The sequence below is a fragment of the Curcuma longa genome, chromosome 8, assembly GCF_044706935.1.
Source record: "Curcuma longa cultivar G26 ecotype Majalengka, Jawa Barat chromosome 8, ITB_CL_G26_1.1, whole genome shotgun sequence".
NCBI classification, from domain to species: domain Eukaryota; kingdom Viridiplantae; phylum Streptophyta; class Magnoliopsida; order Zingiberales; family Zingiberaceae; genus Curcuma; species Curcuma longa.
Genome location: NC_133868.1, coordinates 9931239 through 9957163, shown reverse-complemented (window position 1 = coordinate 9957163; position 25925 = coordinate 9931239). Strand labels below are relative to the sequence as shown.

The 25925-nt window shown below is 38.0% G+C and overlaps 4 protein-coding genes across 4 annotated transcripts; 1 reads left to right on the top strand and 3 right to left on the bottom strand.

The window, feature by feature from the left end:
• The first annotated feature begins 588 nt into the window (after window positions 1-588).
• On the top strand, window positions 589-13881 carry LOC141833282 (tRNase Z TRZ3, mitochondrial-like). The gene is given in 14 exon segments (XM_074720684.1): window positions 589-1050; window positions 1822-1911; window positions 3010-3054; window positions 3323-3377; window positions 5690-5733; window positions 5864-6086; window positions 6165-6334; window positions 6562-6830; window positions 8651-8798; window positions 8892-8942; window positions 11020-11528; window positions 11618-12260; window positions 13434-13598; window positions 13600-13881. Coding segments are annotated over 14 exon segments (3003 nt in total). The 5' UTR covers window positions 589-621; the 3' UTR covers window positions 13762-13881.
• A 404-nt stretch (window positions 13882-14285) lies between these two features.
• Window positions 14286-17557, bottom strand: LOC141833295 (uncharacterized). The gene is made up of 2 exons (XM_074720699.1): window positions 16945-17557; window positions 14286-14588 (listed from the first exon to the last, which is right to left on the bottom strand). Exons 1-2 carry the CDS (start codon window positions 17555-17557, stop codon window positions 14389-14391), a joined length of 813 nt encoding a protein of 270 aa, XP_074576800.1. The 3' UTR covers window positions 14286-14388.
• Window positions 17558-20044: 2487 nt separating this feature from the next.
• Window positions 20045-23460, bottom strand: LOC141833284 (putative nucleoredoxin 1-2). Its single transcript, XM_074720687.1, has 4 exons — window positions 23330-23460; window positions 21657-22139; window positions 21018-21506; window positions 20045-20885 (listed from the first exon to the last, which is right to left on the bottom strand). The coding sequence occupies exons 1-4, from the start codon at window positions 23411-23413 to the stop codon at window positions 20205-20207; spliced, it is 1737 nt and encodes a 578-aa protein (XP_074576788.1). The 5' UTR covers window positions 23414-23460; the 3' UTR covers window positions 20045-20204.
• Window positions 23461-23897: 437 nt separating this feature from the next.
• LOC141834001 (putative nucleoredoxin 1-2) lies at window positions 23898-25606 on the bottom strand. The gene is made up of 4 exons (XM_074721469.1): window positions 25523-25606; window positions 24867-25355; window positions 24129-24782; window positions 23898-23978 (listed from the first exon to the last, which is right to left on the bottom strand). The coding sequence occupies exons 1-4, from the start codon at window positions 25604-25606 to the stop codon at window positions 23898-23900; spliced, it is 1308 nt and encodes a 435-aa protein (XP_074577570.1).
• Between the last annotated feature and the right edge of the window lie 319 nt (window positions 25607-25925).

The window sequence follows — 25925 nt, the reverse complement described above, 5'->3', positions numbered from 1 at the left end:
CCTAACACTAGGACGGTCAAGCCAGCTCCAGTGATGTGCACCAACCTGACAACTTGATTTTAGAGTTTAGATTATGGCTTGTCATGTTGAACTAAGATATTGTAGATGTTAAAAGCAATGTACTTGTGAATAGCATTTGGTTAGACAAATCTCCTTTCAGCCTTTCTCAGGTGCCCCTATAAGAAAGAGCTATGCTCAATACCATCCACAACGGTGTGATTGCTTCAGCCTGTCTGCATGTCACAGTTACTGTGTAATGTTACATAGATTTTTTTCCCTTTTATTTGGTATGCGAAATAGAAGTGAAAGTTAACTCATGGCCCTTGTATATAAATCAAAAAGATTTTAAAAAAAACATAAAAAGAAAGAAAAATAGAGTTATTATTTTATGTTGATATGTAAATTGCCGATTTATTTGCAAAATGTATGTATTTATTTATTTATTTTTGAACAACGATAGATTCTGTTTCACATGATCCAAATGACCATATTACCCATCCCTTTCTTACCAGGCACCGATTGGTGGACTCTTTCCAGAAAGGCATGCCCCGCCTTCACGCTCTTAAAACCCTAAAAATTCCAATTCCTTAAAACAGGAGGGCGGTGGTGCAACGGACTGCAATGCTACATCTTCCAAGTTTCAAGCGTCTCTTCCCTCTCCCCAAACCTTCCTTCTTTGGTTCCACTTTTGCTAGGTCCTTCTTCTCCAATCCCAAACCGCTCCTGAAGAAGTCACATCTGCCTCTCCCTGTCCTCTCCAGTTCGGATTCCAAGGGTAGAAGCAGAAGTAACGCTGGTGGCGGCATTGGAAGAAGGAACTCCGGGAGAGGACGTGGCCGAGGCAGCGGCGGAGTTCTCAACCAGAGGCGGTGGGCGAGCACGATAAGCGAACAGAGAAACCGGGGCAAAGCGCCGGAGATGGAGGAGGAGAAAGAAACGTTAGGGTTTAACAAGAGGCGTGCGGAGGGGAGGGACAAGAGCGATAGACCGAAGAACCTTCAGCTGAAGGTCCGGAAGTTGAATCCTGTTAACACAATTTGCTACGTTCAGGTAAAAAATCCATTTTTTTTTCATATCTTTTTCCTGTCCATGCACAGCTACGTTTTCTCAAACTATTGCTTTTGACTCTAGGTTAAATCCCTCTTTTGGACCACTTATGCGGTTGTGTAACCGAATTTTGAAGGGGACTGCATAGTGGCTGCAATTGCAGTATACATGTTGTTAAAAAGTTTGTATTTGGTCCATTTGAATCAATTTACATTGAACCATCTTAACTTATAACACTATGATACCCTATTTGACGGCTTGTAACTTGTGTGTGTGTTTGCTTTAATGATTCTTTTGTAAGTGATAAACATTTTAGGTGCTGATTATATATAAATTACATACATATGATATTATGTTGTAGATTAATATTGATTGGTATATTTTGTGTGTTTTGTGTCATGTGATTGAAATATTATTTTCTATCTGGTAGTATGAATTGGATGTGTTAAAGAAATATACTTCATTGTATGTACGTTTCTCATTTTCATCAATATAATTTGTTAAAAATATTGATTACGTATGCCTCCACATATTGCATATGCACTATGCAGTGGGTCTTCTGCATATTGCTTGTATATGCCTTTTGAACCTGAGAGAAAAAAATGTGTACTTAGTCATGTATGGAACTATGCAATATATTATTTTACAAATATAATGTATATCCATGCTACTTTTAAGTCTCTTTTGATGATTGGAAGTTTGTTTACTCTCTCTTTTTATTGATAGCCAACTCTTCTGAAATTAGTTGCATGTGTGTGGTGCTTTTTATCATAGATCTTGGGAACTGGCATGGACACACAAGATACTTCGCCGTCAGTCTTGTTGTTCTTTGACAGACAAAGGTTTATCTTCAATGCTGGGGAGGTATGATTAGCCTAAATGTAATAGTTAAACCTATTTGTGCTTCTAGTCCTTAAGTTAATAATAATTTGGGAGATATTACAACAGGTAAGGATGATAATGATAATAATTAAAAAGGATACTTCTACTTAGAAGATAAAAGGAATTTATAACTGAAAACTTGCTCATATAATGTTTCTCATTCAATTTATGATAGTTGAAAGAAGCAGGTAGTAAGACTAGAATCAGACTGCAACTATAGCAAGTAGTAGAGAAGTCTGGGCTTTGAATTTGCTGAATGATTATTTTGACTTAAATGATAGAATATCAAAGTTCTTACGGCTTATCTAGTACTATGGGATTTATGAAATGGTAAAGTGCTTAGGTCAGGTCGTAATGATGGAAGAGAAAGATAAACACAATTAATAAATATGCAGTTCTCAAGAATGAAAAAGAAATTGATGTGGGTCCACACGAGTGGTGGAGTATGTGGCTTAACCGTTTAATTGAATTTAAAGCGAAGAACATTAGTGGAGTTTGACATGCTGTGAATTCTCTTCAAAGAAAAGGGTGTCTTTGAGAATGCAGAAATAAGTAGTGCATGGATGTTGTCAGCTTGTACTTTAAGGCGTTTAGTTAAGTTCCACAATGAGAACATTGACACTGTAGTTTCAAGCATGTTTGTTATGACAAAGATCATCTCAAATAGATATGCTCGGTGATTGGTGTGATTTTGCCTGTCTTGCTCTTCTTAGCAGGTTCTATAATTTTTTGTATTTCTTTTAAAGCTCTACAACGTAATAATTTATACACTACGACTTCTGAAATTGTAGCAGATTCTATTATTACATATTAACAATGTGGCACTTATTTTCAATCGTAATTGGGATGTTTAAGTTCTTCCACAATTTTGTGTATATGGTTATTATCAGTTTCTTCTCTTATCCTAGTAATCTTGCTCGTGATTCTATTACCTTCTGGTTTCTATTCTAATGCCAAGGGAAATTATTTATTGAACAAATTGTTCGTGACCAAATTCTTGTGACTTTCTGCACGTTTGTTTCTTTTTATTTTTCTTACTGCGATCCATCCCCTCCTTATTGGGATATCTCTGGTTATCAGGGATTGCAGAGGTTCTGTACGGAGCACAAGATAAAGTTATCAAAGGTATGAATGCCCATGAATATTTTATTTTTTGGTTCAACCTTCTATAACTAACTTGTATTTGTTTAGTGAAGATAGTTTTCCTTTTTGCCCTCACAATCTCAACATCTTTGCATTTCTGCTGTTTGATTTGATTTGATTTTTTTATGTTGTCAATTGAGAAATTTTGAAACAGCAAATTTTAGTAATAGAATACTTTTATATCATATCCAAATATTTCACTTGTTTAAGAATCAAACCTTCCATCTTGATTCTCTTCTCTTTTTCCCAGATAGATCATATTTTTTTCACACGTGTCTGCTCAGAAACTGCAGGAGGACTTCCAGGTATAGTTTTATCTCTTTGTGTGTTATTTGAACTTCATTTTCAGAAACATTAGTATTACTAAATTGACAGATTACCAGTCTTCAGTTTGCTATTACGATGAATATAGTTCCCAGGATCGGCTTATTTGATCTTTTCCAAGAAATCTGACATCACAAAAAAATTAGTTAGAGAAATTAAAAGTTTGTGAAACCATATTTAACAAATGGAAAATATGCTGTAATTGGAAGAAGCAATCAATACATGTGCAAGGTTGGTTGAATTGACCTATTTTGAGATGATCAATTGTTGGGAAGCTAATTGAATGTTAGCAGCGAGGAGTCTGAGATGATAGAGAAAGGGCTTATAATTTAAAGTTATCGTGGCTGGCAACCAGGCAACACTATCTTCTTGGCACTCCTGCACATGGCACCTTTTGTATTTTTGTCTTTGCTAGATGAAAAAAGATAAAAAACTAACATTACATGCCACTATTTTTATTTATGTACCTTGGCCCCTAATAACTTCTAAGTTATATTTGTTGCTTCCAATAAAATTTGCATTGCATCTAAACCTTTAATGCATACATAATCTCATTTGATGGGCTAGATATATCATCCTAAGCCCACACTGAGACTCGAGACAACATCTGAATGGCAACACCATGTTAGAAGCATCATTTGACTTTGATGACTATGCAACATCGATCTTGGTAGAGGCATGAAGGCTCCATGTTCCTAATGGTAGAGGATGAGCAAGCAATTTTTCTAAGAAAAGGCCCCCTTTCTTCTTGTTCCCTCCTTTTTTTCCTCTTGTACCTCCCCTCCTTTTCTTTATTGTCCTCAATTACCATTGGACCACATTGGCACAGTTGACCCATGCTGGTGTATACTATATTCAACATAGATGGGCACCGTTACCAAAATGATCCAATCCAAAATCAAAATTGGTTCCATTACTATTATTTGAGTTTTGAATGCATCACATCAAAATGAGATATGTTCATTTATGTTGGACCACACCTTAGAATCTGTTGGTGGAAATCATCAAGGACCAACTGATCTGTCTCATCTAACATCCTCTAAACGCTCCATATTATGGTTGTCAAGCTAGTCTGTTCATCATTGAAGGAGCAAGTTTTGGAGGCAAATTATGAGTTTCAAATATCAAAAGTCATTGATGCTCGGTGTGGTTCTTGTGATGAAGACGAACAGGATTAACTTTCAAAGTCAACAGAGCAACCCATCCACACAGATTATTGTCTTTGCCTCTTGCTCCCAGAAGGACCAAGCTTCATTCTAAGCCCCCTCTCCAAAGGCCAATCCTAGTTAGTTTTACAATAATAACATAAATTGCATTGCTGGACGAAGAAAGGCTTCATCAAAGTCTAACCGGTGCCTAACACCACTAGGGAAGCACGAGCACCCTAGTAGTCCACAAGCTTGGTTTCCTCCACTTGATGATGATGGAATTGTCCACCAAGACGCTCTTGACCAACTCTACTTCCATCCTCAAGTAGATATTAATCTTTGAAGCTTCTTCTTGTTGGCCACAAGAATCTGAGTTGCTGCCATTTGCTCAAGTCTTTGCACATGTAAATAATAGAATCATATCATCATGTTTATATAAATAAAAGGAATTTGCCTTCAGTTTGTATAAAAATCAAGTACCTTCTTGTACTTTCAACTTCCTATTCTCCTGCGAAAGATGCTTCACTTCTCCAGCTCATTTTTGTAAACCTATTCAATTGATTAGATCAAGAAAGCTCCGCAAACAATGCAAGGCAAAACAGAGGAGGTGGAGATAGCAGAAGACTGAGCTCTTGTGCTAGGGTGTCTAGCCGAGAGGTTTCTTGAGAGTGATGACAACCATTGCAGCAGAGGTGGAGGCAGGCACTGAACAAGAGTGTCTTTTGAATTATGATCCTCAACGACTTGGCCTAGGTAGATGTGATAATGTGAATGTAAAGCCAATGGCAGTAAGATGAAGTTTTTAGTGGGATATATATAAGAGATTTGATACAATCAAAAGAATAGGATGGATGATTTGATACAATCAAATGAATAGGATGGATTTGTTAGGAATGATGTGATATAATTATTTCAAATTAAAATATAGAAAATCATTTTCAAAGATGATTTTGTAGTTTTTAAATTGATTTTCAATCAATTTGAACACAGGAATTTATCTGGTTGAGTTGGTCTATATTCATATTTGTTTAGTTGATATTAATAACCTTTTCTGAAACCTATGAATATTACAATTATCAATCTGAACAAATGTTTCTTTAGGATAACAGAAATACTGACAATTGTTGTTGGCTATCTATTGATAGGTCTTCTGCTCACTTTAGCTGGCATAGGAGAAGAAGGAATGTCAGTGAGTTCTACATTTCAAATTCTTTATTCTTTTATCTAGGCTACTAAGCTGAAACATGTACTTCTTGGGTAAGTTCTCCAACCTTTTCTGTCCTTGGAGGATATTTTCATCTATTTATATCTTGTATCAGGTCAACATATGGGGATCCTCTGATCTTAATTACTTAGTTGATGCAATGCGTTCATTCATACCAAATGCTGCTGTGGTTCATGCACATAGCTTTGGGGAAAAATTAAAAGAGGACACTAAGGTGACAAGCTCTGAGTTTGACAAGTTTCGAGATCCCATTACCTTAATTGATGATGAGGTTGTGCGCATATCTGCGATTACCCTGAATCCAAGCTATTCTAATGGTATGACATGTATGGGAATTCAGTATTTAGTTTCCTTAGTGAAGTGATATCTTTATGTGTGAATTTCTCAATACCCAGGATCAAAACTGAAGCCAGGTGACATCTCTGTGATTTATGCTTGTGAACTGCCTGAAATTAAAGGCAAATTTGATCCTGTAAAAGCTTCAGCACTTGGACTACGGCCTGGACCAAAATACCGTGAACTGCAGCTTGGGAATTCAGTCATGTCAGATCAGCTCAACTTTATGGTTGATAACTTTAGAATTTGTTACAAACTCTAAATCAAACCAACTAGATTTTACCTTGTTTGAAATATTTTTTAATTTTGATACATGTACTTCTCCATAGACCCCACCAATTGGCTTCCTGCAACCATCAATAATATATTTTCCTGCCACTTTATTTTGATTTTATATAATTGTTCTTTTCTTTTTATATGTAATATAAATTTGTTGGCTTAAATGGCTTTTTGCAGGTTCATCCTGGTGATGTTCTTGGTCCATCGATCCCTGGTCCGATTATACTTCTTGTTGACTGCCCTACAACTTCTCATCTGTTTGAAGTACTGTCTGCAGACTCTCTTAATTGTTACTACAGGGATTTTGACCAGCAGTCAACTGTAAATAACAAAATTGTGAATTGTGTAATTCACCTGGGTCCAGCTTCTGTGACAAAAAGTGCCAATTATCAGCAGTGGATGAAAAGATTTGGTAATGCACAACACATCATGGCTGGGCATGAAATGTAAGATGTCTTAATAGTGCTTTTTTTTAAAAAAAATGTTTTGATTGTGCTATTATATGTTTTTGAAAAAGCAAGCCTACTTCAAGATATTGTCTAAACTCAAAAGTATTGTTTCAGGTTTTATTATCCATTTTTTGTTCATGCAGTCCATCTAAATGGCAAGTGTGATCAATGCTTCTGCCCTCCAACAATGGGCCTATATACCATCTCACAACTATCAGCATTTAAGAATTTTACTATCTGGTTATTTATTTTCTTTACCCATAGAATTTTGCATCCTTAAAATTTGCATTGTTTGATTTGTGCAACAAAGTTAAGCTTTCCCTTTGTGTGTTCACAGGAAATGGCAGTGACTTGATGTGAGACATAGTTGTTAGATTTGACTGATTCATGATTGACGTTGTACTATCATTTGTGAAAATACAATTCAGATGTAAATTAATGCATATCATATAAATGAAAGAGAATCTAAAAGAATTATGTTGACTCATTTTATATGATTTTGATAAAAAGAAAGAAAATTATGGAACCTATTAAAATTAAACCCAACTAATCAAACTAAACTAAAGTCATTTGAAATTAAACCCAACCTATTATTAAAAGAGAAAATAACAAGGGAATCTTCTATTACATAAATAGAAGTAGAGAGGTTGGAGAGTGGAGACATATGGTTAATGTCAATGTAGAAGAAATATTATTGTGTGGATAGTTAGTCATTGGTGATGGTGGAGTCAACATGTGAGGGTGATAAAAAAAGAACAAGTTTTTCTGTGCGGAGACTTGGAGGGTATTGAGTGTTGTTTGAGCAAAAATTATATTTGACTAGTAGTTTGCCATGAAAAATTCTTCTTCTTCTTACTTCTTGTTTATCACTGTCAGCATTTTCATCAACGTTGGACAGAATAGTGATTATTCTAGAGGCGGAAGATCGGAGAAGAATTGTGAAGAGAACAAGTTTGAGAAATTGAGAAAAATGAATAGAAAGTTGCGACGCCGCCGCCTCTAGGATTTTCGCCAAAAATAACAATTTTTATTCAATCATCCAAACTGGCCGTAAACGACTAAACATGCATATAAATAGACCGTAAACCAAATCCTAACTTGAAAAAATAAAAAATACCACAAAACCCTAAAAATAAAAAATTACTATAAATAGTAAAAATAAGTTCGAGCTTGCGAACGAAACACTAAACGATGTCGGATGGGGCTGAAAGTGGATCGGTACGGATTTGATCCGGTACCGAATAAAGGTCTTTGAAAGAGCTTCGATTAGCAACCGACCATGTTTCGTTCTGATACCTGAGTCAAAAGTTATGACGCGTTGAAGTTCGACTCCTCATGTGTGACCCCTGCATCATTCATCCTCCAGCCTTTAGTCACATTTATACCATTTAAATTTGTAGTTGTTGATGAGGGTGGAGTAAATGATCATTGCTCTTTTGTAGGAAACAATTGAAGATGAAATGTTCCATTTTCTATTTCATGTCAATTTGAATTGAAATGAAGTAAGACAAGAAGAAATAATTCCTTGGCCAAAATGGTATGAAAATATTTGTTTTGTTCTTATATTCATAATTAACATTCTTTATTACATTTATTCTATGAGGATATTGCCTTATTTATAAGGGCGGTGTAAACTTGTAACAAACATTTGATGTGGTACCAGATCCACTATCCAAACCTCTATTCTTGTTCATGCTACAACTATTTTGTAGTTATATGTTGTATATGGAGTATTCTATTAGATAATTGTATGGTTCTCGTACTGGATAGTCTACTAAATTGTGTTATTTTAACTTGTAATTTGTTATTCTCTGTAGGAGCAATATGGAAATTCCTATCTTGAAATCTAGTTCACGAATTTCATCACAGCTTAACTACTTGTGCCCTCGGTTCTTTCCAGCTCCTGGATGTTGGTCTAGTCGTCAGACTGATGACCTCTGTTTACAGTCTAGTGGGCATTGTCAGGTTGTTTTTAACACATTAGCAGAAATTATCCTCTAGTTGTTTTGATCACCGCTTTCAGTATGCTCAGATTGAGTTCTTGGATTTTCTTACCAGAATTTTTCTCCAACTCCTTGTAGAAGCATTCTGGCTGAGAATCTGCTTAAGGTATGCAATATTGCATCTATGCATATCTTTATCAATTTTAATCCACTTTTTTTGGTGGCTTCTCATTCTGCATATACTGATAAACTTGTTAATGCATAAGAGCAAAAACACGGGTGAAGAGAGGGAGGGAAATATACTGAATAGTGAGAGAAAGAAACTAGAAGGGAAGGGAGGTTGGAGTGATGAATCCTCTATTGGCTACTCAATCACTTTCGGACACTTTCACTTATATCGAATCATCCCGGTTTCACACCTCCGTAGAGACATTTGTTTAAGATGTCAAAGTATAAGTCTCCATGACCAACATGACTTGAATATTTCATGTCAAAGAAAACTTGCACTCGAGCTGCAATGAGATCTTCATAAACATGTATAGAACCACATGAAGTCTCATGACAGATCATTTCCGATGAACTAATTACCCTTAATCAACATCTATATGTTAACTCTTAACATCCCAATGTTTCCAGCCAGTTAGGATTGACTGCTTAGTAAAATCAAAGAATATAATATATGCTAGTCTTACAGAATCAATGATGTCCAGTCTCATCAATTCATCAACTAAAAAATATTTCAATACATACATAATTATATATGTAGAGATACCTACTAGTTATGTATTGTATTGTGGACTTCAGTAATTGAGTTTAAGATCAAATCAAATACATAAAAAATGTACACTCAAATAGTGATTTTATTTATCCAATAGATATTATATTATTTAAAACGATTGTCTTAGGATACCTCTCAAATATAACAAAATTCACCCCTCTAATCCTGTCAAAAATGATCATGTGCTTAACACATGAGCATGTCTTAATTTTTCCATTAACTCATTTATCTAATTACACATTAACAGGTGGCATATTGATAAGGAATGGAAAATTTGGGGGGTATTGATAAGGAATGGGAAAAAATGATAATTGTTGGGAAGTGCATGTTGAAATTTTCTGTTAAATTAATATTCCGAGTAATATTTTAATTTGTTCTAAGAAATTATAATTACTCAGATTGAAGCACTTTTGGAACATGTATATTTAATCTAACCAAGTGCTAGCAATTCAACAACCTGTGTCAAGATACTATTATTGATACAAGAGTTGCAGTATCTTGTTCAATTTAGGTAATTCATAACCCTGGTTATGTAAATGCTAGAAAGAAATAATCATAATGCAAACATTAGGATATTTACAGTGGTTCTGCAGTGCCTACATCCGCCACTAACCTCCATAACTAGGATTTCAGATTCTACTATTCACTTTTATACAAGTGGACTTCCTTAAGGATCTCTCCTTTTTTCCAAGTGGATCTCTCACCTTGAGACTAGCAATTTTCATGCAATCCTAGCTTAGTGCTGTCAAGTCATTTTGATTCTAGAACTATTGAAAATTTGTTATTTGTTGTCAGAAATTTGTATGCAACCAAATTTCTGTTCATTTTCGTTGAAGAACTTGATATGATTTCCTCTTAATGCTTTTTCTTTCTTGGTAATTCTTTCTTGGCTAATATTCTTATCGTGTATACCCCCTCTTACTCAGTTAAGTTCTTTACTATTGGTTCTAAAACTTTATGATTCTTTACACAATCAGCAAACTTGACACTTTTGGTTGAGACATGCAAATTTAGCATTTTTCACTTAAAATTAGGCAACCAATAAATTCTATAGTTGGGTGAGTATGATCAGTTGGAGGTGTAACAGATAAATTGGAGACCAAAGAAAGCTCTAGGTAGGTGGTGTAATACAAAGTGTTTGATCTCAATATTAATAGAGAGATGTCTTCTAAATACTTTAATGGTGGGATAAAATTCATGTAGCTGATACCAAGCAATTGTAACTTGCATGACTTGATGATGATGTTTTTTTAATCAGTAATTTTTCCCTTTGGGCTTAAAATTAGGCAGGCTTGGCACTTGTAGAATTAGTAAAATGTAGCAGTTGAGGTTATAGAGTAGGCAAACTTGGTGCTTCAGCTCAAGATATTGAATTAGGCAAATTTCACATTTTTGCATTGAATTAGATCTGACAGGATTTTGTTATGGGAAGAGTATCACATATGATATTAAATTCTTTTCTCAGTTCCATTTGCGTCCATACTCTCACCTGGGTTTGGACAGATCTGCAATCCCAGCCGCGTCCAATCATGAAGAATTTATTGCTCAACTTCTTGCAGAAGCTCCTGAAGTAGTGGATATTTCTAAGAGTATTAGCCAGTTTTGGGCAAGTCCTGCAAAAATTGACGTTCTTAATGCTCCAAAGGATAGCAATTGTACTATGGTGGAAGAGCCATGGCTGAATGAAAGTTCTTCAATTAACAATGTTCACATGGAAAGGCAAAGGAGAGATCCATCTGAGGGGGATATTCCTGATTTGAATGACAGATGTAAGAATGATACTAAAAATGAACATGATATTCCACCTTGCTTGGAAAATATACACAGGGAAGACATGGAAATAGTTCTCCTGGGTACTGGTTCATCACAACCATCTAAGTACCGGAATGTCAGTTCTATTTTTGTTAATCTTTTCTCAAAAGGAAGTTTGCTTCTTGATTGTGGAGAAGGAACTCTTGCACAACTCAAAAGAAGGTAGCTCTCAAATGTTGCATAATTTATCCCTGCAATTTAATGTTGCTGTACATGAACTTTTAGTTTGACATAGTTTATTTTGCATTCAGGTTTGGCATAAAAGGTGCTGATGATGCTGTAAAAGGTTTGAAATGCATATGGATATCCCATATCCATGCTGACCATCATACTGGTTTGGCTAGAATACTAGCACTCAGGGGTCAGCTATTAAAGGATGTAGCCCACAAGCCTATGCTTGTGATTGGGCCAAGACCATTGAAGAGATTTCTGGATGCGTATTCTAGACTTGAAGATCTTGATATGCAATTCTTGGATTGCAGACACACTTTGGAGTCTTCAATGAGTATCTTTGAGACTTCTCTTGGTTCTAGTGAGGATCACTCTCCTGAAAGAGTGAGTTCAGCAGCAGAGAGTGTAGCATCTGGTTTATTTGCTCCAAATAGTAAAATGCAGAGCTATTGGAAGAGACCTGGTGGTCCTGTTGACACTGCTGCTGCTCTGCCAGTTTTAATGGGACTGAAGGAACTTCTCTCTGAAGCAGGTCTGGAAGCCTTATACAGCGTCCCTGTTGTACACTGTCCGCAGGCATTTGGTGTGGTGTTGAAGGCTGCAGAAAGGCTTAATATCATGGGGAAAACTATTCCAGGATGGAAGCTAGTATATTCAGGTGATACTAGACCATGTCAGGCACTGGTAGATGCTTCACGTGATGCAACACTACTGATACATGAGGTCAGAGATTTTGCAAGTTCATCTTGTTTACATTTTTACTTGCTTTCTTGGTCAATTGTAGTAGTCATTCACCTTGCAAAACTAAAAAAATTGATTTGATGTATGCAATGGTTAGAAGGTTATAGATGGAAGAACCAATCGCTAAATATGGCCTAAAGATTTATGTTCTAGCCAATATTAAGAATTTTGATAATTACATACATCAACTTTTGTAAATGAAATAATATCAACAATCTGTTAGCTTGTCCAAATATTTATTCTATACACGTGGCATGTGGCTGTGTTTTACAATCCATTGCCATTGAGAATTATAGATTAATTATTAGAAACAACACATGTATTTTGCAAAATCTAGGTCATATTCATCATACTCATGTGCACGGATTAATCTATTTTACGCAACTATTTAAAGATTATCATAACTGTTTGTTAAGTCATTTGTATTGGTTAATAGGTTCTTAATTAGTAATATTAGGCCTTTGGGTATTAGAAAAATGTAGTCCAGCTCTTTATTCCTTCTCTGAGAAAACGGTAATCTATCTAAATATTCAACTATATGTTGTAAACTTATGCATGCAGCAAAAATTTATTCCATTCATGGAATAGCTTTAATATTTCCTCATCAAAAGGAACTGGATGCTTAACTAATTCTGGCAGAATTGAAATTACCTTTTATTCTTGCTTAACTAATTCTGATATGAGAAATTCACATGGCAAATTTTTAATTGTAGGAGTATTTTAGTCATGTAGAAATTATTTCTTGTCTATTATACAATTTCTGCAAATCAAACACAGGAATCGAATATCCATTCTCTTCGAAGAACCAAGTAATATTCTTATTCTAATCCTATTATTTCATTTTAGAAGAATAATCTGTTCCTGTTCCATTCCATGCTGTGAACTAAATGCAGTAGTAAGGTTTGTGCAAGTGTTTTGCAATGCATGCTGTTCTTTTCTTTGCACGCATTGGCAACCAGTCTCATGAATATCGATCGATATTGCATTTGTTTTAACAGGATAACTTTGTAGAACTAAATATCCTTAAAACTAAACATATTTGGTTATGATCTAGCTGGGTTTCTGAATACAGAAAATCCTGTATCACATTAAAGTTGTCCTTGCCATATTCTACCAGATTAATGCTTACATACCTTACTATGGTTAACACTGCAGGCAACATTTGAGGACAGCATGGAAGATGAAGCGATTGCCAGGAACCATAGCACAACCAAGGAAGCTGTTGGAGTCGGTACATCGGCCGGTGCATACCGTGTTATCCTAACTCATTTTAGCCAGAGATATCCGAAAATCCCAGTCTTCGATGAGGCCGACATGCAAGAAGACATGTATCGCGTTCGATCTAATGACTGTGAATCTTGCAGATCTACCTGTGCTTCCAAAGTTTCTTCCTTACCTCAAAGTGCTATTTAAAAAAGAAATGGTAGCTGATGATGAATCTGAGGAGGTGGATGACTCTTTTGCGTATGAAAGAACTTTGTAGTTTCAAAGTGCTATTTAGTTTGAGCAAAATACTGCAACAAGGCCCTTCAGTTTTGAAAATTACCATTGTACCTAATTTATCAAAACCTTCAATAAAGTCCTGTCAATCAGACTTTTGATTGTCTCTAGTCAAAGTTCTTTCCTTTTCAACAAAAAGTGCAATACTTCAACGATTCCATACCGTCGATTTCAGGATCATATGTGAAAAAATAAATTAAAAAATTATAATTAATCATGATGAGAACAAATATTATCTCATTTTTATAAAGATTTAAATTTTATCTATTTTAATAAATCTGTTCCATCATAATTAATTTAAGTATGTCTTTAAAGCAATCAAAGTTCTTCCCGAATCACTCTTTTGTGGATGAATAATAATTTCTTCCTTACTACTAGTGGAGGGGTATCTTATTTCTATTTTAAAAATTATAGAGATAAAAGATATAATATTATAAAGTATGAGGGAGAGGAGGGTGAAATGAAAAATGGATAAATTATGGTGTAAAATATATGTAACAAAGTGAGAAAAAAAAACAAGATGACATTTTTTTCATATTGAATAAAACAACAGTCAGTCACTACAACAACACGGGAGACATGCCAAGGGCATAAACAAATGCCATTGAGCTTAGTGGTGAAATTCCAAAACAGCAAGATAAAAGGTGGGTTCATCAACAAATTCTATAATCTGGAACAAATGTTCTCTAGCTGTTTGTTCTAAGCTTATTCTATCGGGCAAGTTATTAGTAACAAGATCAGGAAATTGCTGCTTATGTTTTTGCTCAATGACCTCCCTCCCTTGATCAAAGCTGAGAACCACTCTTGCACCTGTACAATATAAATTAACATGAAAAAAGAGGTTAGCACGTCAGTTTTGTTTTATTCATCACTAAGATAAAATTCTATATTTGCAACTTTTACACGGTCAAACACATTACTTTAGACATCTTTGCAAGATGAGAAGACATTTGAGACAAGTAAATGAGACTGTTAGAAGACATTTGGGTGTTGTGTTGCTACTGAAGACAGGAGGGGAGAATAATCTAGAGATTTAAGAGGGCAGGTCAATCCCAACCCTGGTGTACTTTGTCTTCTCTATGTTGAAAATGGAAGAATGGCTCAGAGGATGTGTACCTGAATGGAAGAGTAACAACTCATGTTTCTCTCAATATACGGCTCAAAGATTTGATTTGGATAGATCTTTGAGCATCTCATAGTTTAAGGTCAGATTGTAGCGGCAAGATCCCTTGAGATGGAGTTTCTAGGTCAGCCATACATTCCATGAACCATAGTTGGATGTTGCCATCCAAGTAGAAGGAAGAAAACTCTAAACTTTCTTCTGTGTTCATTCGCACTGAAGCAAGCAGGTCTACAAAACAATTGTACCTTAGAAAATTGATCAGGACTGCTGAAATTATGGTGCAAGTGCAATGGATTCTTTCTCCCTTGCTTCAAGATAGGTTGGGGATTGGCTGATTAAATGGAACGAGCAACTGAGCCTTCCTCAACCTCCTGGTCTCCGATCTCTGCAACAAGGCATCACCTATGGTTGGCTCTAACACCAACTTGTCATGGTTGTAATTTTAAGATTTGAGCCCATGGATGTTGCATTGCTAATGGAAAGTCAAGGGGAGAACCTTCAAGAGATTAAGTGGATAGATCCTTCCCCAACCTCATGTTCTTTGGCTTCCTCTGTTTAAAGCAATAGGAATAGGAGAGCTTGAAAGGAAGATATGGGTGGCGAGCCAACAATGTTGAAACCATGGGTGGCAGTATCACAATCAATATTGGAAATTCAACAAGTATCACCCATATTGAATCAGTGGCACTGGTGGAATCAGAGTAAAAAACATAAAATTTAGAAAAATATAAAAGATACACAAGAAGGCTTAAAAAACTATGCATTTATATTTCATTAAATAAGAATCCTACAAATTAAAAAAGTTATAATCTTACCTTATTGCTCTCTTTATAAGTTTTTTTTTTTTTTTTTTGCATTTCAACTGATCATCAACCATTAATTATCAATTTTAGTGTTAATTATGCTTTGACTAACCTAGATTTTACTCATCTCAGCGAATGCCTGATTTCTCAGTGGAAATCGGATCGATAGAAGCTGACCCTAATCCAAATCAATCGATTCATATTGGGTTCGGCCGATTCTGCTATGGTTGCGTGTGAGAGAGAGAAATAGATGTAATCATTGAAGGGAATCCTTAACCATACACACTAGGTGTATCATAGCTAACTTGATGTCTCTCTTATTAGCATCCTAGTAAATGACTTGTGCCAGGGAATAGCAAAATGATTTGATGGCAATTACATAATAGTTATGGGCTACTGAAAAAGTTTTGAACTTTAGCTGATTAACTTGGGTCTTAAGCATTTTACATCAATGAGTGAGTCTCACAAGTTCCTAAGTCAATGCTTTCATCTATGCAAATTACGATATTATTTCACACCTATGTCAAATAATTGCATCAGAGTTGAAGCAACATAGGTTATAAGAGCAAATCTAATCTGGATGAAGTGTTGGAAAAGATTCCTTGTGTGATAGCGGAGCCATCATTGAACTTCATATGTTGTGTTATTAAAAATGATTTTGATGAGGATGTAATGGGGGTAACTATAAGACTTCATTTTAGTATCACTCGGTGAATTGCATACCAACAAGCGAGCATTATGAATTAAGATAAATAAGCTATTATTGGCTTGGGCTTATGCATTTGGCCACTAGTTGGGCTTGCAATATTAATAGCTCTGCATTTGAAGAGATCATGAATTGTGTAGTTGCATCCTCAACGATTTTTCTTCTTTTTTTTTGGGGGTCTTCTCTCTTGGGATAAATTGGGAGAAGCCCTTAAGCCTCCACCTTTTTTATTAGGGCAGTTTCAAACCCAAGATTCTAGCAGCATCTCCTAAGGGTATTACTAGCAGAGCTACCTGGCACACTCACTGTATCCCCATTTGCCTATGGTAACTAACCAAGCAATCGGCAGTCTTAGTTCAAGGTATTGGCTGAACAGAATCCAGCCGAGCCTTTTCATTGCATACCTTAAGTATCACTGAAGGTCAATCAACAAATACAGTAAGACATAAAAAAACTAGTTTCAGACCTGGAGACATCAAAAAACGAATTTTAAAGCCCGGTAAAAATTATATAGGCAATGAAGAAGAAACAAACCTGGAGAGCACTTGCCAGCAACCGAAGCTAACAGCGTTTCGATGGTAACTCCCATCCCAGGGAAATAGCAAACAAACACCGAATCAAACGGGGAAAACTTCTCTGGTACGACGTCGATCCCACCTTGCCAGCATCTTACCCGATCATGCCCCTCCTTGATCATCGCAAGCACGAAGAGCGACTCGTGAATCGCCACCATGTGCTCGCACGGCGCCGACTCTACCAACCGGTCGACGAAGCTCGCAGTCGGGAACGCGGCGAGCACCCTGGAACCGGTCTCGAAGTCCGCGGCCGCGATGATGCGGCGGGCTTTGTCGGCCCTCTGCTCGTCGGAATTGGTGGCATCGTCCTCGACGAAGGACCAGTCCCTCTCGACGATCTCTCCCAGTGGGAGCGAGGAGGCGGAGGGAGGGGAAAGGGAGTAGGAGACCAGCGGCCTCGAAGGGAGGCGGAGATGACGACGGAAGCCAAGAAGGTTTGGGGTTCGAGATAGGGTTAGAGATGGAGGTGGAGTTAGGGAGGGGCGGAGGAAGGGAAGCGTAGAGGAACTAAAGACGGAAAGGATCACCATGGCGAGGGTTTCGGAGGTTGCCACAGGATGCGGTGGTGTCATACGGAGCGTTGATACAAAAAAAAAATTATATAAAAATGTTAAACAAATTAAATTAATTTATTTTTACATATTATAACAATTATATATATATATATATATTAAAAAAATATTCTTTTAAATTTCTAATAATTAAAAGTATATATATATATTAAATATTCTTTTAAAATTCTAATAATTAAAAATGCATTTCATTGAATTGGCAATGCACTCCTCCGTAGTGATCCGCTGCAACTTCTAAATTTATTTCCTCACAAATGATTATGAAACCGATCACGTGAGACCGTTGAAATGGTGAATTTCACTTTTTATTAAAGTAGATATTTTTTTTATAGAATAAAAATTTAAAATGTTGTCATTGTAAATATTTAATTATTAAAAAAATTGATATCTCTGGATGTAGTATAATGGTAATATGTTTAGTAGATTAACCATGATTGAAATCTCAACTAATATTTTTAGATAATTTCCTTTGGATAAGAAATTGTTTATGTTTGCAAAATTTTAAATCACAATGCGACAATACGTTCCATAGATTAACCAATAATAAGTAAAGATACATTACATGAAAATAATGGCATGAAACTTAACATGAAAGACATGGCAAGCTACGTGTGTCATGCCACGTAACTTTTTCAGCCGAACAAAATGTCCTTTTAGCGATCCCGACGGAGAAGTTATAGCAGTGGCGATTTCAATCGGCAATGGTGTCTTTGTTACAGAGGAGGAAAATGGAAAAAGCCTCCTAATTTTGTTCGGTTGAAAAAACCACGTGGCATGACACACATGGCTGAAAAAGCCACATGACATGATACACATGACTTGTCACATCTTTCATATTAAATTTTATGATATGGTATTTTAATGTAGTGTATCTTTACTTACCAATAATATTGTAAGATATTTTCTTCGTAATAGTAATGCATTAATCTCACTCCGGCCAAATCGCGGCCGGAGACCGACCGAGGAAGGATCGGCGTGCGATGTCAGTCCTTCCTCAGTCGGTCTCCGATCGGATTGTGGCCGGAATCAGACCGCGATTTGGTCGGAAACTGGCACGTGCCACTGTCATCACGTTTCCGGCCAAATTACGTCGGATTCCGACCACAATCTGGTCGGAATCCAACGCCGACCGATGCATCGGCGAGTGGTGCGTCGATCGTGCCCAGGCCGACAGCTGACGGTGGCAAGACGACATGGCGATGGCGGCCGACAGCGGCAAGGTCGGGGGTGGCGCTCATGGGCGCGCACACAGGAGGCGCTTAGGAAATCGTTTCTATATATATATATATATATATATATATATATATATATATAGAACGGCTATCCTGAGCACCTGATTCCTACGCACCCGTGCGCACCGACCGCCGACCTCCACGCGCTTCCGCCGGCCATCCATCGCCGTCCGACCACCAACGACCGCCGGACCGGATCCGTTGGAATCGCGACTCGTCGGCGCACATTCCGGCATCGGATTCCGGCCGGATTGGGCCGGAATCCGGCCGGAATTCCGGCCGAAACCAGGGCAACAGTGCCTGGCACCACTGTGGCCGGAATCCGACCGGATTCCGGCCGAATCGGGGCCGGAGACCGGCCGCGGTCGACGCGCTCGGCGCCGGCGCATTGACCGGGGTCGGAGTTCGGCCCCGTTCGGCCGGAATCCGGCCGGATTCCGGTCGAAATCACCGCCAGACACTGGCGGCCGATTTCGGCCGGAATCCGACCGGATTCCGACTAAATCGGGGCCGGATTCCGGCACCCGCCGGACCGCCGGCGAGTTGCGGTTCCAACGGGTCCGGTCCGGCGGCCATCGGTGGTCGGACGGCGATGAACGGGCGGCGGGAAGCGGCGAAGGTCTGAGGAGAAATACTGTGCAAATCGCGATTTTTTAACGGCTCCGGTTTATCGCGCGATGAAATGGACGGTGGAGATGCAGGTGCGCACAGGTGCGTAGGAAGCGGATGCTCAGGATAGCATTTCTATATATGAGATATATATATATATATATATATATTGAATAAATTAAATTAATTTATTTTTATACATTATAACAATTATATATAAAAATTAGATATTTAAATTATTAAAAAAATTGATGCCTCCCTTTTAAAAAGATGGAATTCGCTTCTTAAATGATTTTACACGATCGACTTTACGATCATATATGAAGAAGTACATCAAGAAATTATAATTAACCACAACGGAAAAAAAATATTATCTTAATTTCATTGATATTTGAACTCTTATCCATTTTTGTAACTCTATTTCATCCTAATCAATTTAACTATGATAATATATTCAAGAGATTAATTAAATACTCATTATTGAAATTTCAACTACAATATAGTATAAGATATTTTTGGATATTTTCCTCAAAATAAGAAACCGTTTATGCTTAAATCACAATGCTGTGATAAAACGTTCAATCGATTAATCAATAATTCTGTAAGATATTTTCTTCGTAATAGTAATGCTCAAGAAAACAAAATCTTAAACCAGCCAATAATAGTAATGCATTATTCTCACTCCTATTGCAAGGCAAACCCAAGCACAAGCTTCATCATCCATACAGTAAATAGTCCACAATCCAAGGCTTAATGGGCTCTAAGCTAGCCCACTTATTATTACAACATGAACAAGGCAAATTAGATTACGCTTTGCGGCATACCTCACCATCACACACATATCCTTCCTTCGTCTCTTCGCCATGCGCTTCACCATTTTCCTTCTCTTTGTCCAGTGCACATTTTGGATGCAGGTCGAAATTGCACTCGATGCAACGGTAGGACCAACTCTCTCCCATCTCCTCACAACCATCACAGACATAAATCGAGCAGCGGGTGAGGACAAGCTCGTGCTCGTCATGGAGGTCATGCTTTATCTTCTCAGGCCACCCCTTTGCCATCTCCTCAATTGCATGCTCCAACTTCTCCTCAATTGCATGCTCCAACTGTTTGATCTTCTCCTCGGTGAATGGGTAAGCATCAGCTCCATGTATCATCAACAAATTCCTGGCTTCATTGGTAAGTGTTCGTCCTGTAGGTCCTATGGCAACCAGGGAAGGAATACCACGGATTTTGAATCTGCGGCTCAAAGATTTCTTCCTCTCATCACCAAAAGGTAGTGCCAACCATGGCATGCCTGAGAAGAATTTGTCAAATGAATCCTGATTACGGTCGCTGGAGATGAAGATAACCTCAAAATCAGTGTCCACGTTCTTGATCTTGTGATACGCTTCGATCAGTGTAGGGAGGAAAGCACGGCATGGACCACACCAATGTGCTGAGAAGTACAGGAGGATGGTCTTTCCAACAAGCTCTTTTATTGGAACCTAATGGAAGAATATTATCACACAGGGTCAACTTCCAGATTACAAGAAAAAATATACTCCAGCAAAAGATAAGGAAAGTTCAGTTAGGAAGATGCAGAAGCTGTTTACATGTTAAGCAAAAAAAATCAATACCTTCAATCCTTCTTTTCCAATGGCATAGTCCAGATCACCCGAAACAAGAAGTGACTCAAGTGTCTGTGCTTCAAGTTTGGCCTTTGCTTTCTCTGACATGCTATACAACTTCTCCTGTGAAAACGGGAATGCTTCCCATGCCTCAAATCCATGCTCTTCGATAAGCTCAGTTAAATCAACATTCATAGTCTTCCCATCTGATCCAATCAAAACGACAGTAGGGACTGTCCGGAGTTCAAAATAGCGCAAAAGCTTCTTGCAGCTTTTGTCCTTGAAAGGAATAGCAAGCCAGGGCATGCTTTCTATAGCTCCATCATAAGAGGATTCCTCATCGTCCAAGGGAACTAGCACAACCTCAAAGCTCTCTCCAATTTCCTTGAGCTTCCTATAGATTTGTGTGAGTATTGGAGTGAACTCAGCGCAAGACCTTGAAGCATTGATTGAGAAGTACAAAGCCACTATGTTTCCTTCGAGATTTGAAACAGAAACCTGCATTAAATCAGCATTTATCAGTAAAATTAACTAAACCATTAATTATAGCCGCAAATGATCAAGCATTTAGTATGTGTTGAGGCATTTAGTGTGTTAGTCAACAATAAATTTAAACATCTCAAAAAACTATGGGAACATTTGCATCACCTTAGATCTATCGTTTGCAAGCAGGTAGTCACGGGAAGATGAAACTAAGACACTTCGAAGAGTTTGATCCTTCTTTGCATTCTCCTCTTCCTCTCTCAATTTACTGATCTTTTCGACAGTGAATGGATACCCCTCTGTACCATATTCACGTACAGCTTGAACACCTTCTCTATTAAGAACCTTCCCAATGGCATCCAGGATGACAAGGTGGGGTATGCCTCTGACCTTGAAAAGCTTATCAAGTTTTTCCCTTGTCTTCGTGTCAGAAAATGGGATAGCAAGCCATGGCATTTTTGAGAAGTACCCATTGAAGGAGTCCTCATCACGATCAGCAGATACAAAAACAATTTCAAAGCTATTATCCTGTGAGGAGAGCTCATTATACACTTCAATCAGCTTAGGAGTGAACCCTCTGCACGGTGGACACCATGAGGCTGAGAAGTAAAGAGCAAGCATTTTCCCTTGAAGATTACCAATAGCCACCTAAACAAGTAAATAGCTGATTAGTCGCACGTTTTTCAAAACTGTTCAGATCTCACTCATGTTAACATGCACGGCATTGGCTATGAAGTGCAAATAAAGTAGAAAGAGAATTGAATGGATATTCTGACTATGGTTCGAGAATGAAGAAGATGTTTGCACGAAACAGAACACTCAAGCTGTGTTCCCTGCGTTCAAAGCTTATTCATTTAACTTTGGTAACAAGCTACCTCCCAAGTTGTTACTAAGTGGTCAATAAAAGATTTGTGCATTCCATGTTGACTGTTGATAAATTACTCACTAAAGTTTGGATAGATAATTTGTGAATTGTTTGTCATAAAGGATGTATGTATTCTTTCACAAAAAATTGAACCTTAACTTAGCAAAAGTATGATATGAAAAATAGTAGGATCTCTAGATTGATGAGAAACCCCTACAATCAGTTTACAATAATTAGTATGTAATCCACTAATGGACAAGGAATGAATCAAACACAAAAATAAATAAGTAAATAAAAAACACATGTGAGCAGTTGTGTATCCAATCACTTTGGATTTTTGAGTTTTCCTTTATTCTCAAAATATTGTATGGGCTGGATGGACAGCCAATGGAAGCGCTTGAACTTACACAGGATGCAATTCAGAAGGGTACATCAAGCCAAAAGATTTTGACAAAAGGAGAAACTGACAGAATGAAACTCCACTTAAAAGGAAATTCTGAGAGCCTAACAGTGGAACGAAGAATTCCCAACTGCCTCCACTTCTAAATTAACGAAGGTAAAAAAAAAGTAACCAAATTGTATCCTCCCTTTCCATCAACTCCCACAAGCTACTGTAAAATCTCTCATCTAAGATCAAACAGGATTGCCAGCATAGGTCAAAATTTTCACGCCGAGAGAGTATTTACTTATCTTCAACCAAAATCCAGTCCTCAGCTCATCTTAGTCAAAATCGCCGACAATCAATTCAGCCCATCGAACATATCGCTTGAAACAAACAAAATCCCCAAAACCAAGGCTTAGCTTCGAGTGATCGATATGCAAAGAACAAGATCCCAACTTTCTATAGTAATCAACCTACATCTTACTCTCCGATCGCCAAAACATCAAATGCATAATCAAAATCATTTCAAAGAGATAGATTCCTCATAAAAAAAACAACAGATCAGAGTGCGTAGTGTGAAAGGGAACAAACCCTGTCGCCGTTATTCCGGATGAGGAAGTTCCTCTCGTCGGCGGAGAGAAGCGATTCGACGTCTCCCACCTCCTCTGCCGCCATTTTCTTATTCCGATGACTTTATTCCTCAGTCTCGTTGGTTTTCTTGTGGATGCTTTATCTCTGGGGAGAGCTCACTCGCCCCATTTATAGAGGATGGAAGACGGACGTTACGCCTCCGTTGTCTCTCCGTTAATTGTGCTTCGCTGTTAAGGATTAGCATTAGCACCGACCCAAAGAATAAATAATAATAATTTTAATTTTTTGAAATCTGAATTTGTACATAAAATTCCCATAAAAACCATAATTTTATTTTTGTGAATTTTTTTGTCATACAAATTTAAAATAGGGTTTTATGAATTTGAATTTTTATAAAAACATTTCTAAAAATTCCATGTGAGTACGAAAAAAACTCCAATTTAATTTAAATATTATCGAAGTCGACTGCAGCTCGGTCTCATTTTATTCAGGAAAAAAGAACCTTTGAGACGTCATCAGAATGACGTCATTTAAATGATCTCATGTGAAAGTTAATTGGACAGAATTTCTACGTAGCTTCCTGAACACAGCCGACAAAGGCAGCTGCAACACAAATCACCAAATTATCCCCAGATATGCGTGGATTTGGCTAGAACTCAATCAAATCAAATAAAGTCAGACATTGATGTTCTTAATGATAAGATCACGTTCAAGATCAAATGAACTTCAAATAGATAGAACTACCAGTGCATCTCTCAACGCATTTCACTCACATAGCAGATTAGAGTTTGTAACAAACCTCTCCATCACAAACATATCCTTCCTTGTCCATTGCTGCCTCATGGTTTTCGCCATTGTGGCGATCTTCCTTGTCCTCCTTCAATGCGCATTGTGGATGCAAGCTGAAACGGCACTTGTTACAAGAATAGAGCCAGATACTTCCCATCTCCTCGCAAGCATGGCAGTAATCTAGCGAGGAGCAACGAGCGAGGGCGAGCTCATGCTCATGGAGGTGGTCGTGGTTTATCTTCTCAGGCCACCCCTTTGCCATTTCCTCGGTCCGACGCTCTGCTTCTCTGATTTTCTCCTCGGTGAATGGATAGGCATCAGCTCCGAGGATCGTGAACAGCCGCTTGGCATCCTTGGCGAGGGTTCGCCCACTAGGATCGAGAGCGACGAGGGAAGGCAGCATAGAAATTCTGAAAGAGCGGGCCAAGGATTCCTTCCTCTCGTCGCCGAAAGGCAGTGCCAGCCATGGCATGGCTGAGAAGAATTCCTCGAAGGAGGCTCGATCACGGTCAGACGAGACGAAGATAACTTCAAAAGCACTGTCCACGTTCCTGATCTGATGGTAATATTCAACGAGTTTGGGCAGGAAAGCTCGGCATGGAGGGCACAGAAATGAGGAAAAGTATAGGAGGATCGTCTTTCCGACGAGCTCTCTTACTGGAACCTAATGTAAAAGGAAAAAAGATAAAGATTATCGATCGAGAAGGAAGGCATGAAAGCTTTTTGGCATGGTTTGAGTATTGAATACCTTGAAACCTTGTGTGTCGATGACATAGTCGATGTCCCCAGACACAAGGAGTGATTCGAGTGTCTGTGCATCGCGTTTGGCCTTTGCTTTCTCCAACAGCTTAACCAGCTTCTCCTGGGAAAATAGGAATGCTTCCCATGCCTCGACTGCAAGCTCCTCGACGAGCTCAGTGAAATTAACATCCACAGTCTTTCCATCGGATCCGATCAGAAGCAGAGTAGGGAAGCTAGTGACCCCAAAATGTTTGAGGAGACCACTAACAGTTTGGTCGTTGAAAGGAACTGCGAGCCAAGACGTGGATTCTATGGCTTCGTTGTAAGACAGCTTCTCATCGTCCAGGAGCACTTGCACAACCTCGAAGCTCTGTCCAACTTCCTTGAGCTTCCTGTCAATTTGGGCGAGCACCGGGGTGAACTCAGCGCAGGTCCTGAAGTAGGTGTACGAGAAGTACAGAGCCACCGTCTTCCCTTGAAGATCTGAGATGGGAACCTGCTTAAGTGAACCAAAAACCTAGTTTGCATCACAGAAATGTTCACAGCAAACTTAAACAGAAGAGCTTGCTCCTCAAGATTTCTAATATGTGCATGTGTTTCATATGGGAGGACTATTGGATTATGAGTTGCTAAGTACACCAGAGTAGGGGAGAAAGGAACCACCTTTTCGCCATTGCTGTTGACGAGGAAGTTCCTCTCGTCGGTAGAGAGAAGAGATACGATGTCTCCTACCTCTTTGGCCGCCATTTCTTCTCTCTAGCTCTGTCTCCAACTCTTCTTCTTATTCAGAGGAAAGAACAGGCCCTAGCTGTTTGCTTTAATATATAGCAAAATATTTATTGTTTCCATAATAATTTTCTTCTCCTTCTAAATAATTTTTTCCATAATAAGGGTGATCCGAATCCACTTGTATAAAGAAACTTTCTATATATAGGTGAATTGAATCTCTATCAAATATATGTACATATATTATAGCATATAATACTAAGTGGATGCGCTCTAGGGTTTTATAACAGATCAAAGGGAGCAGCTCCCCTTATAAACCCTTGCCACTTTAACCCTCTAG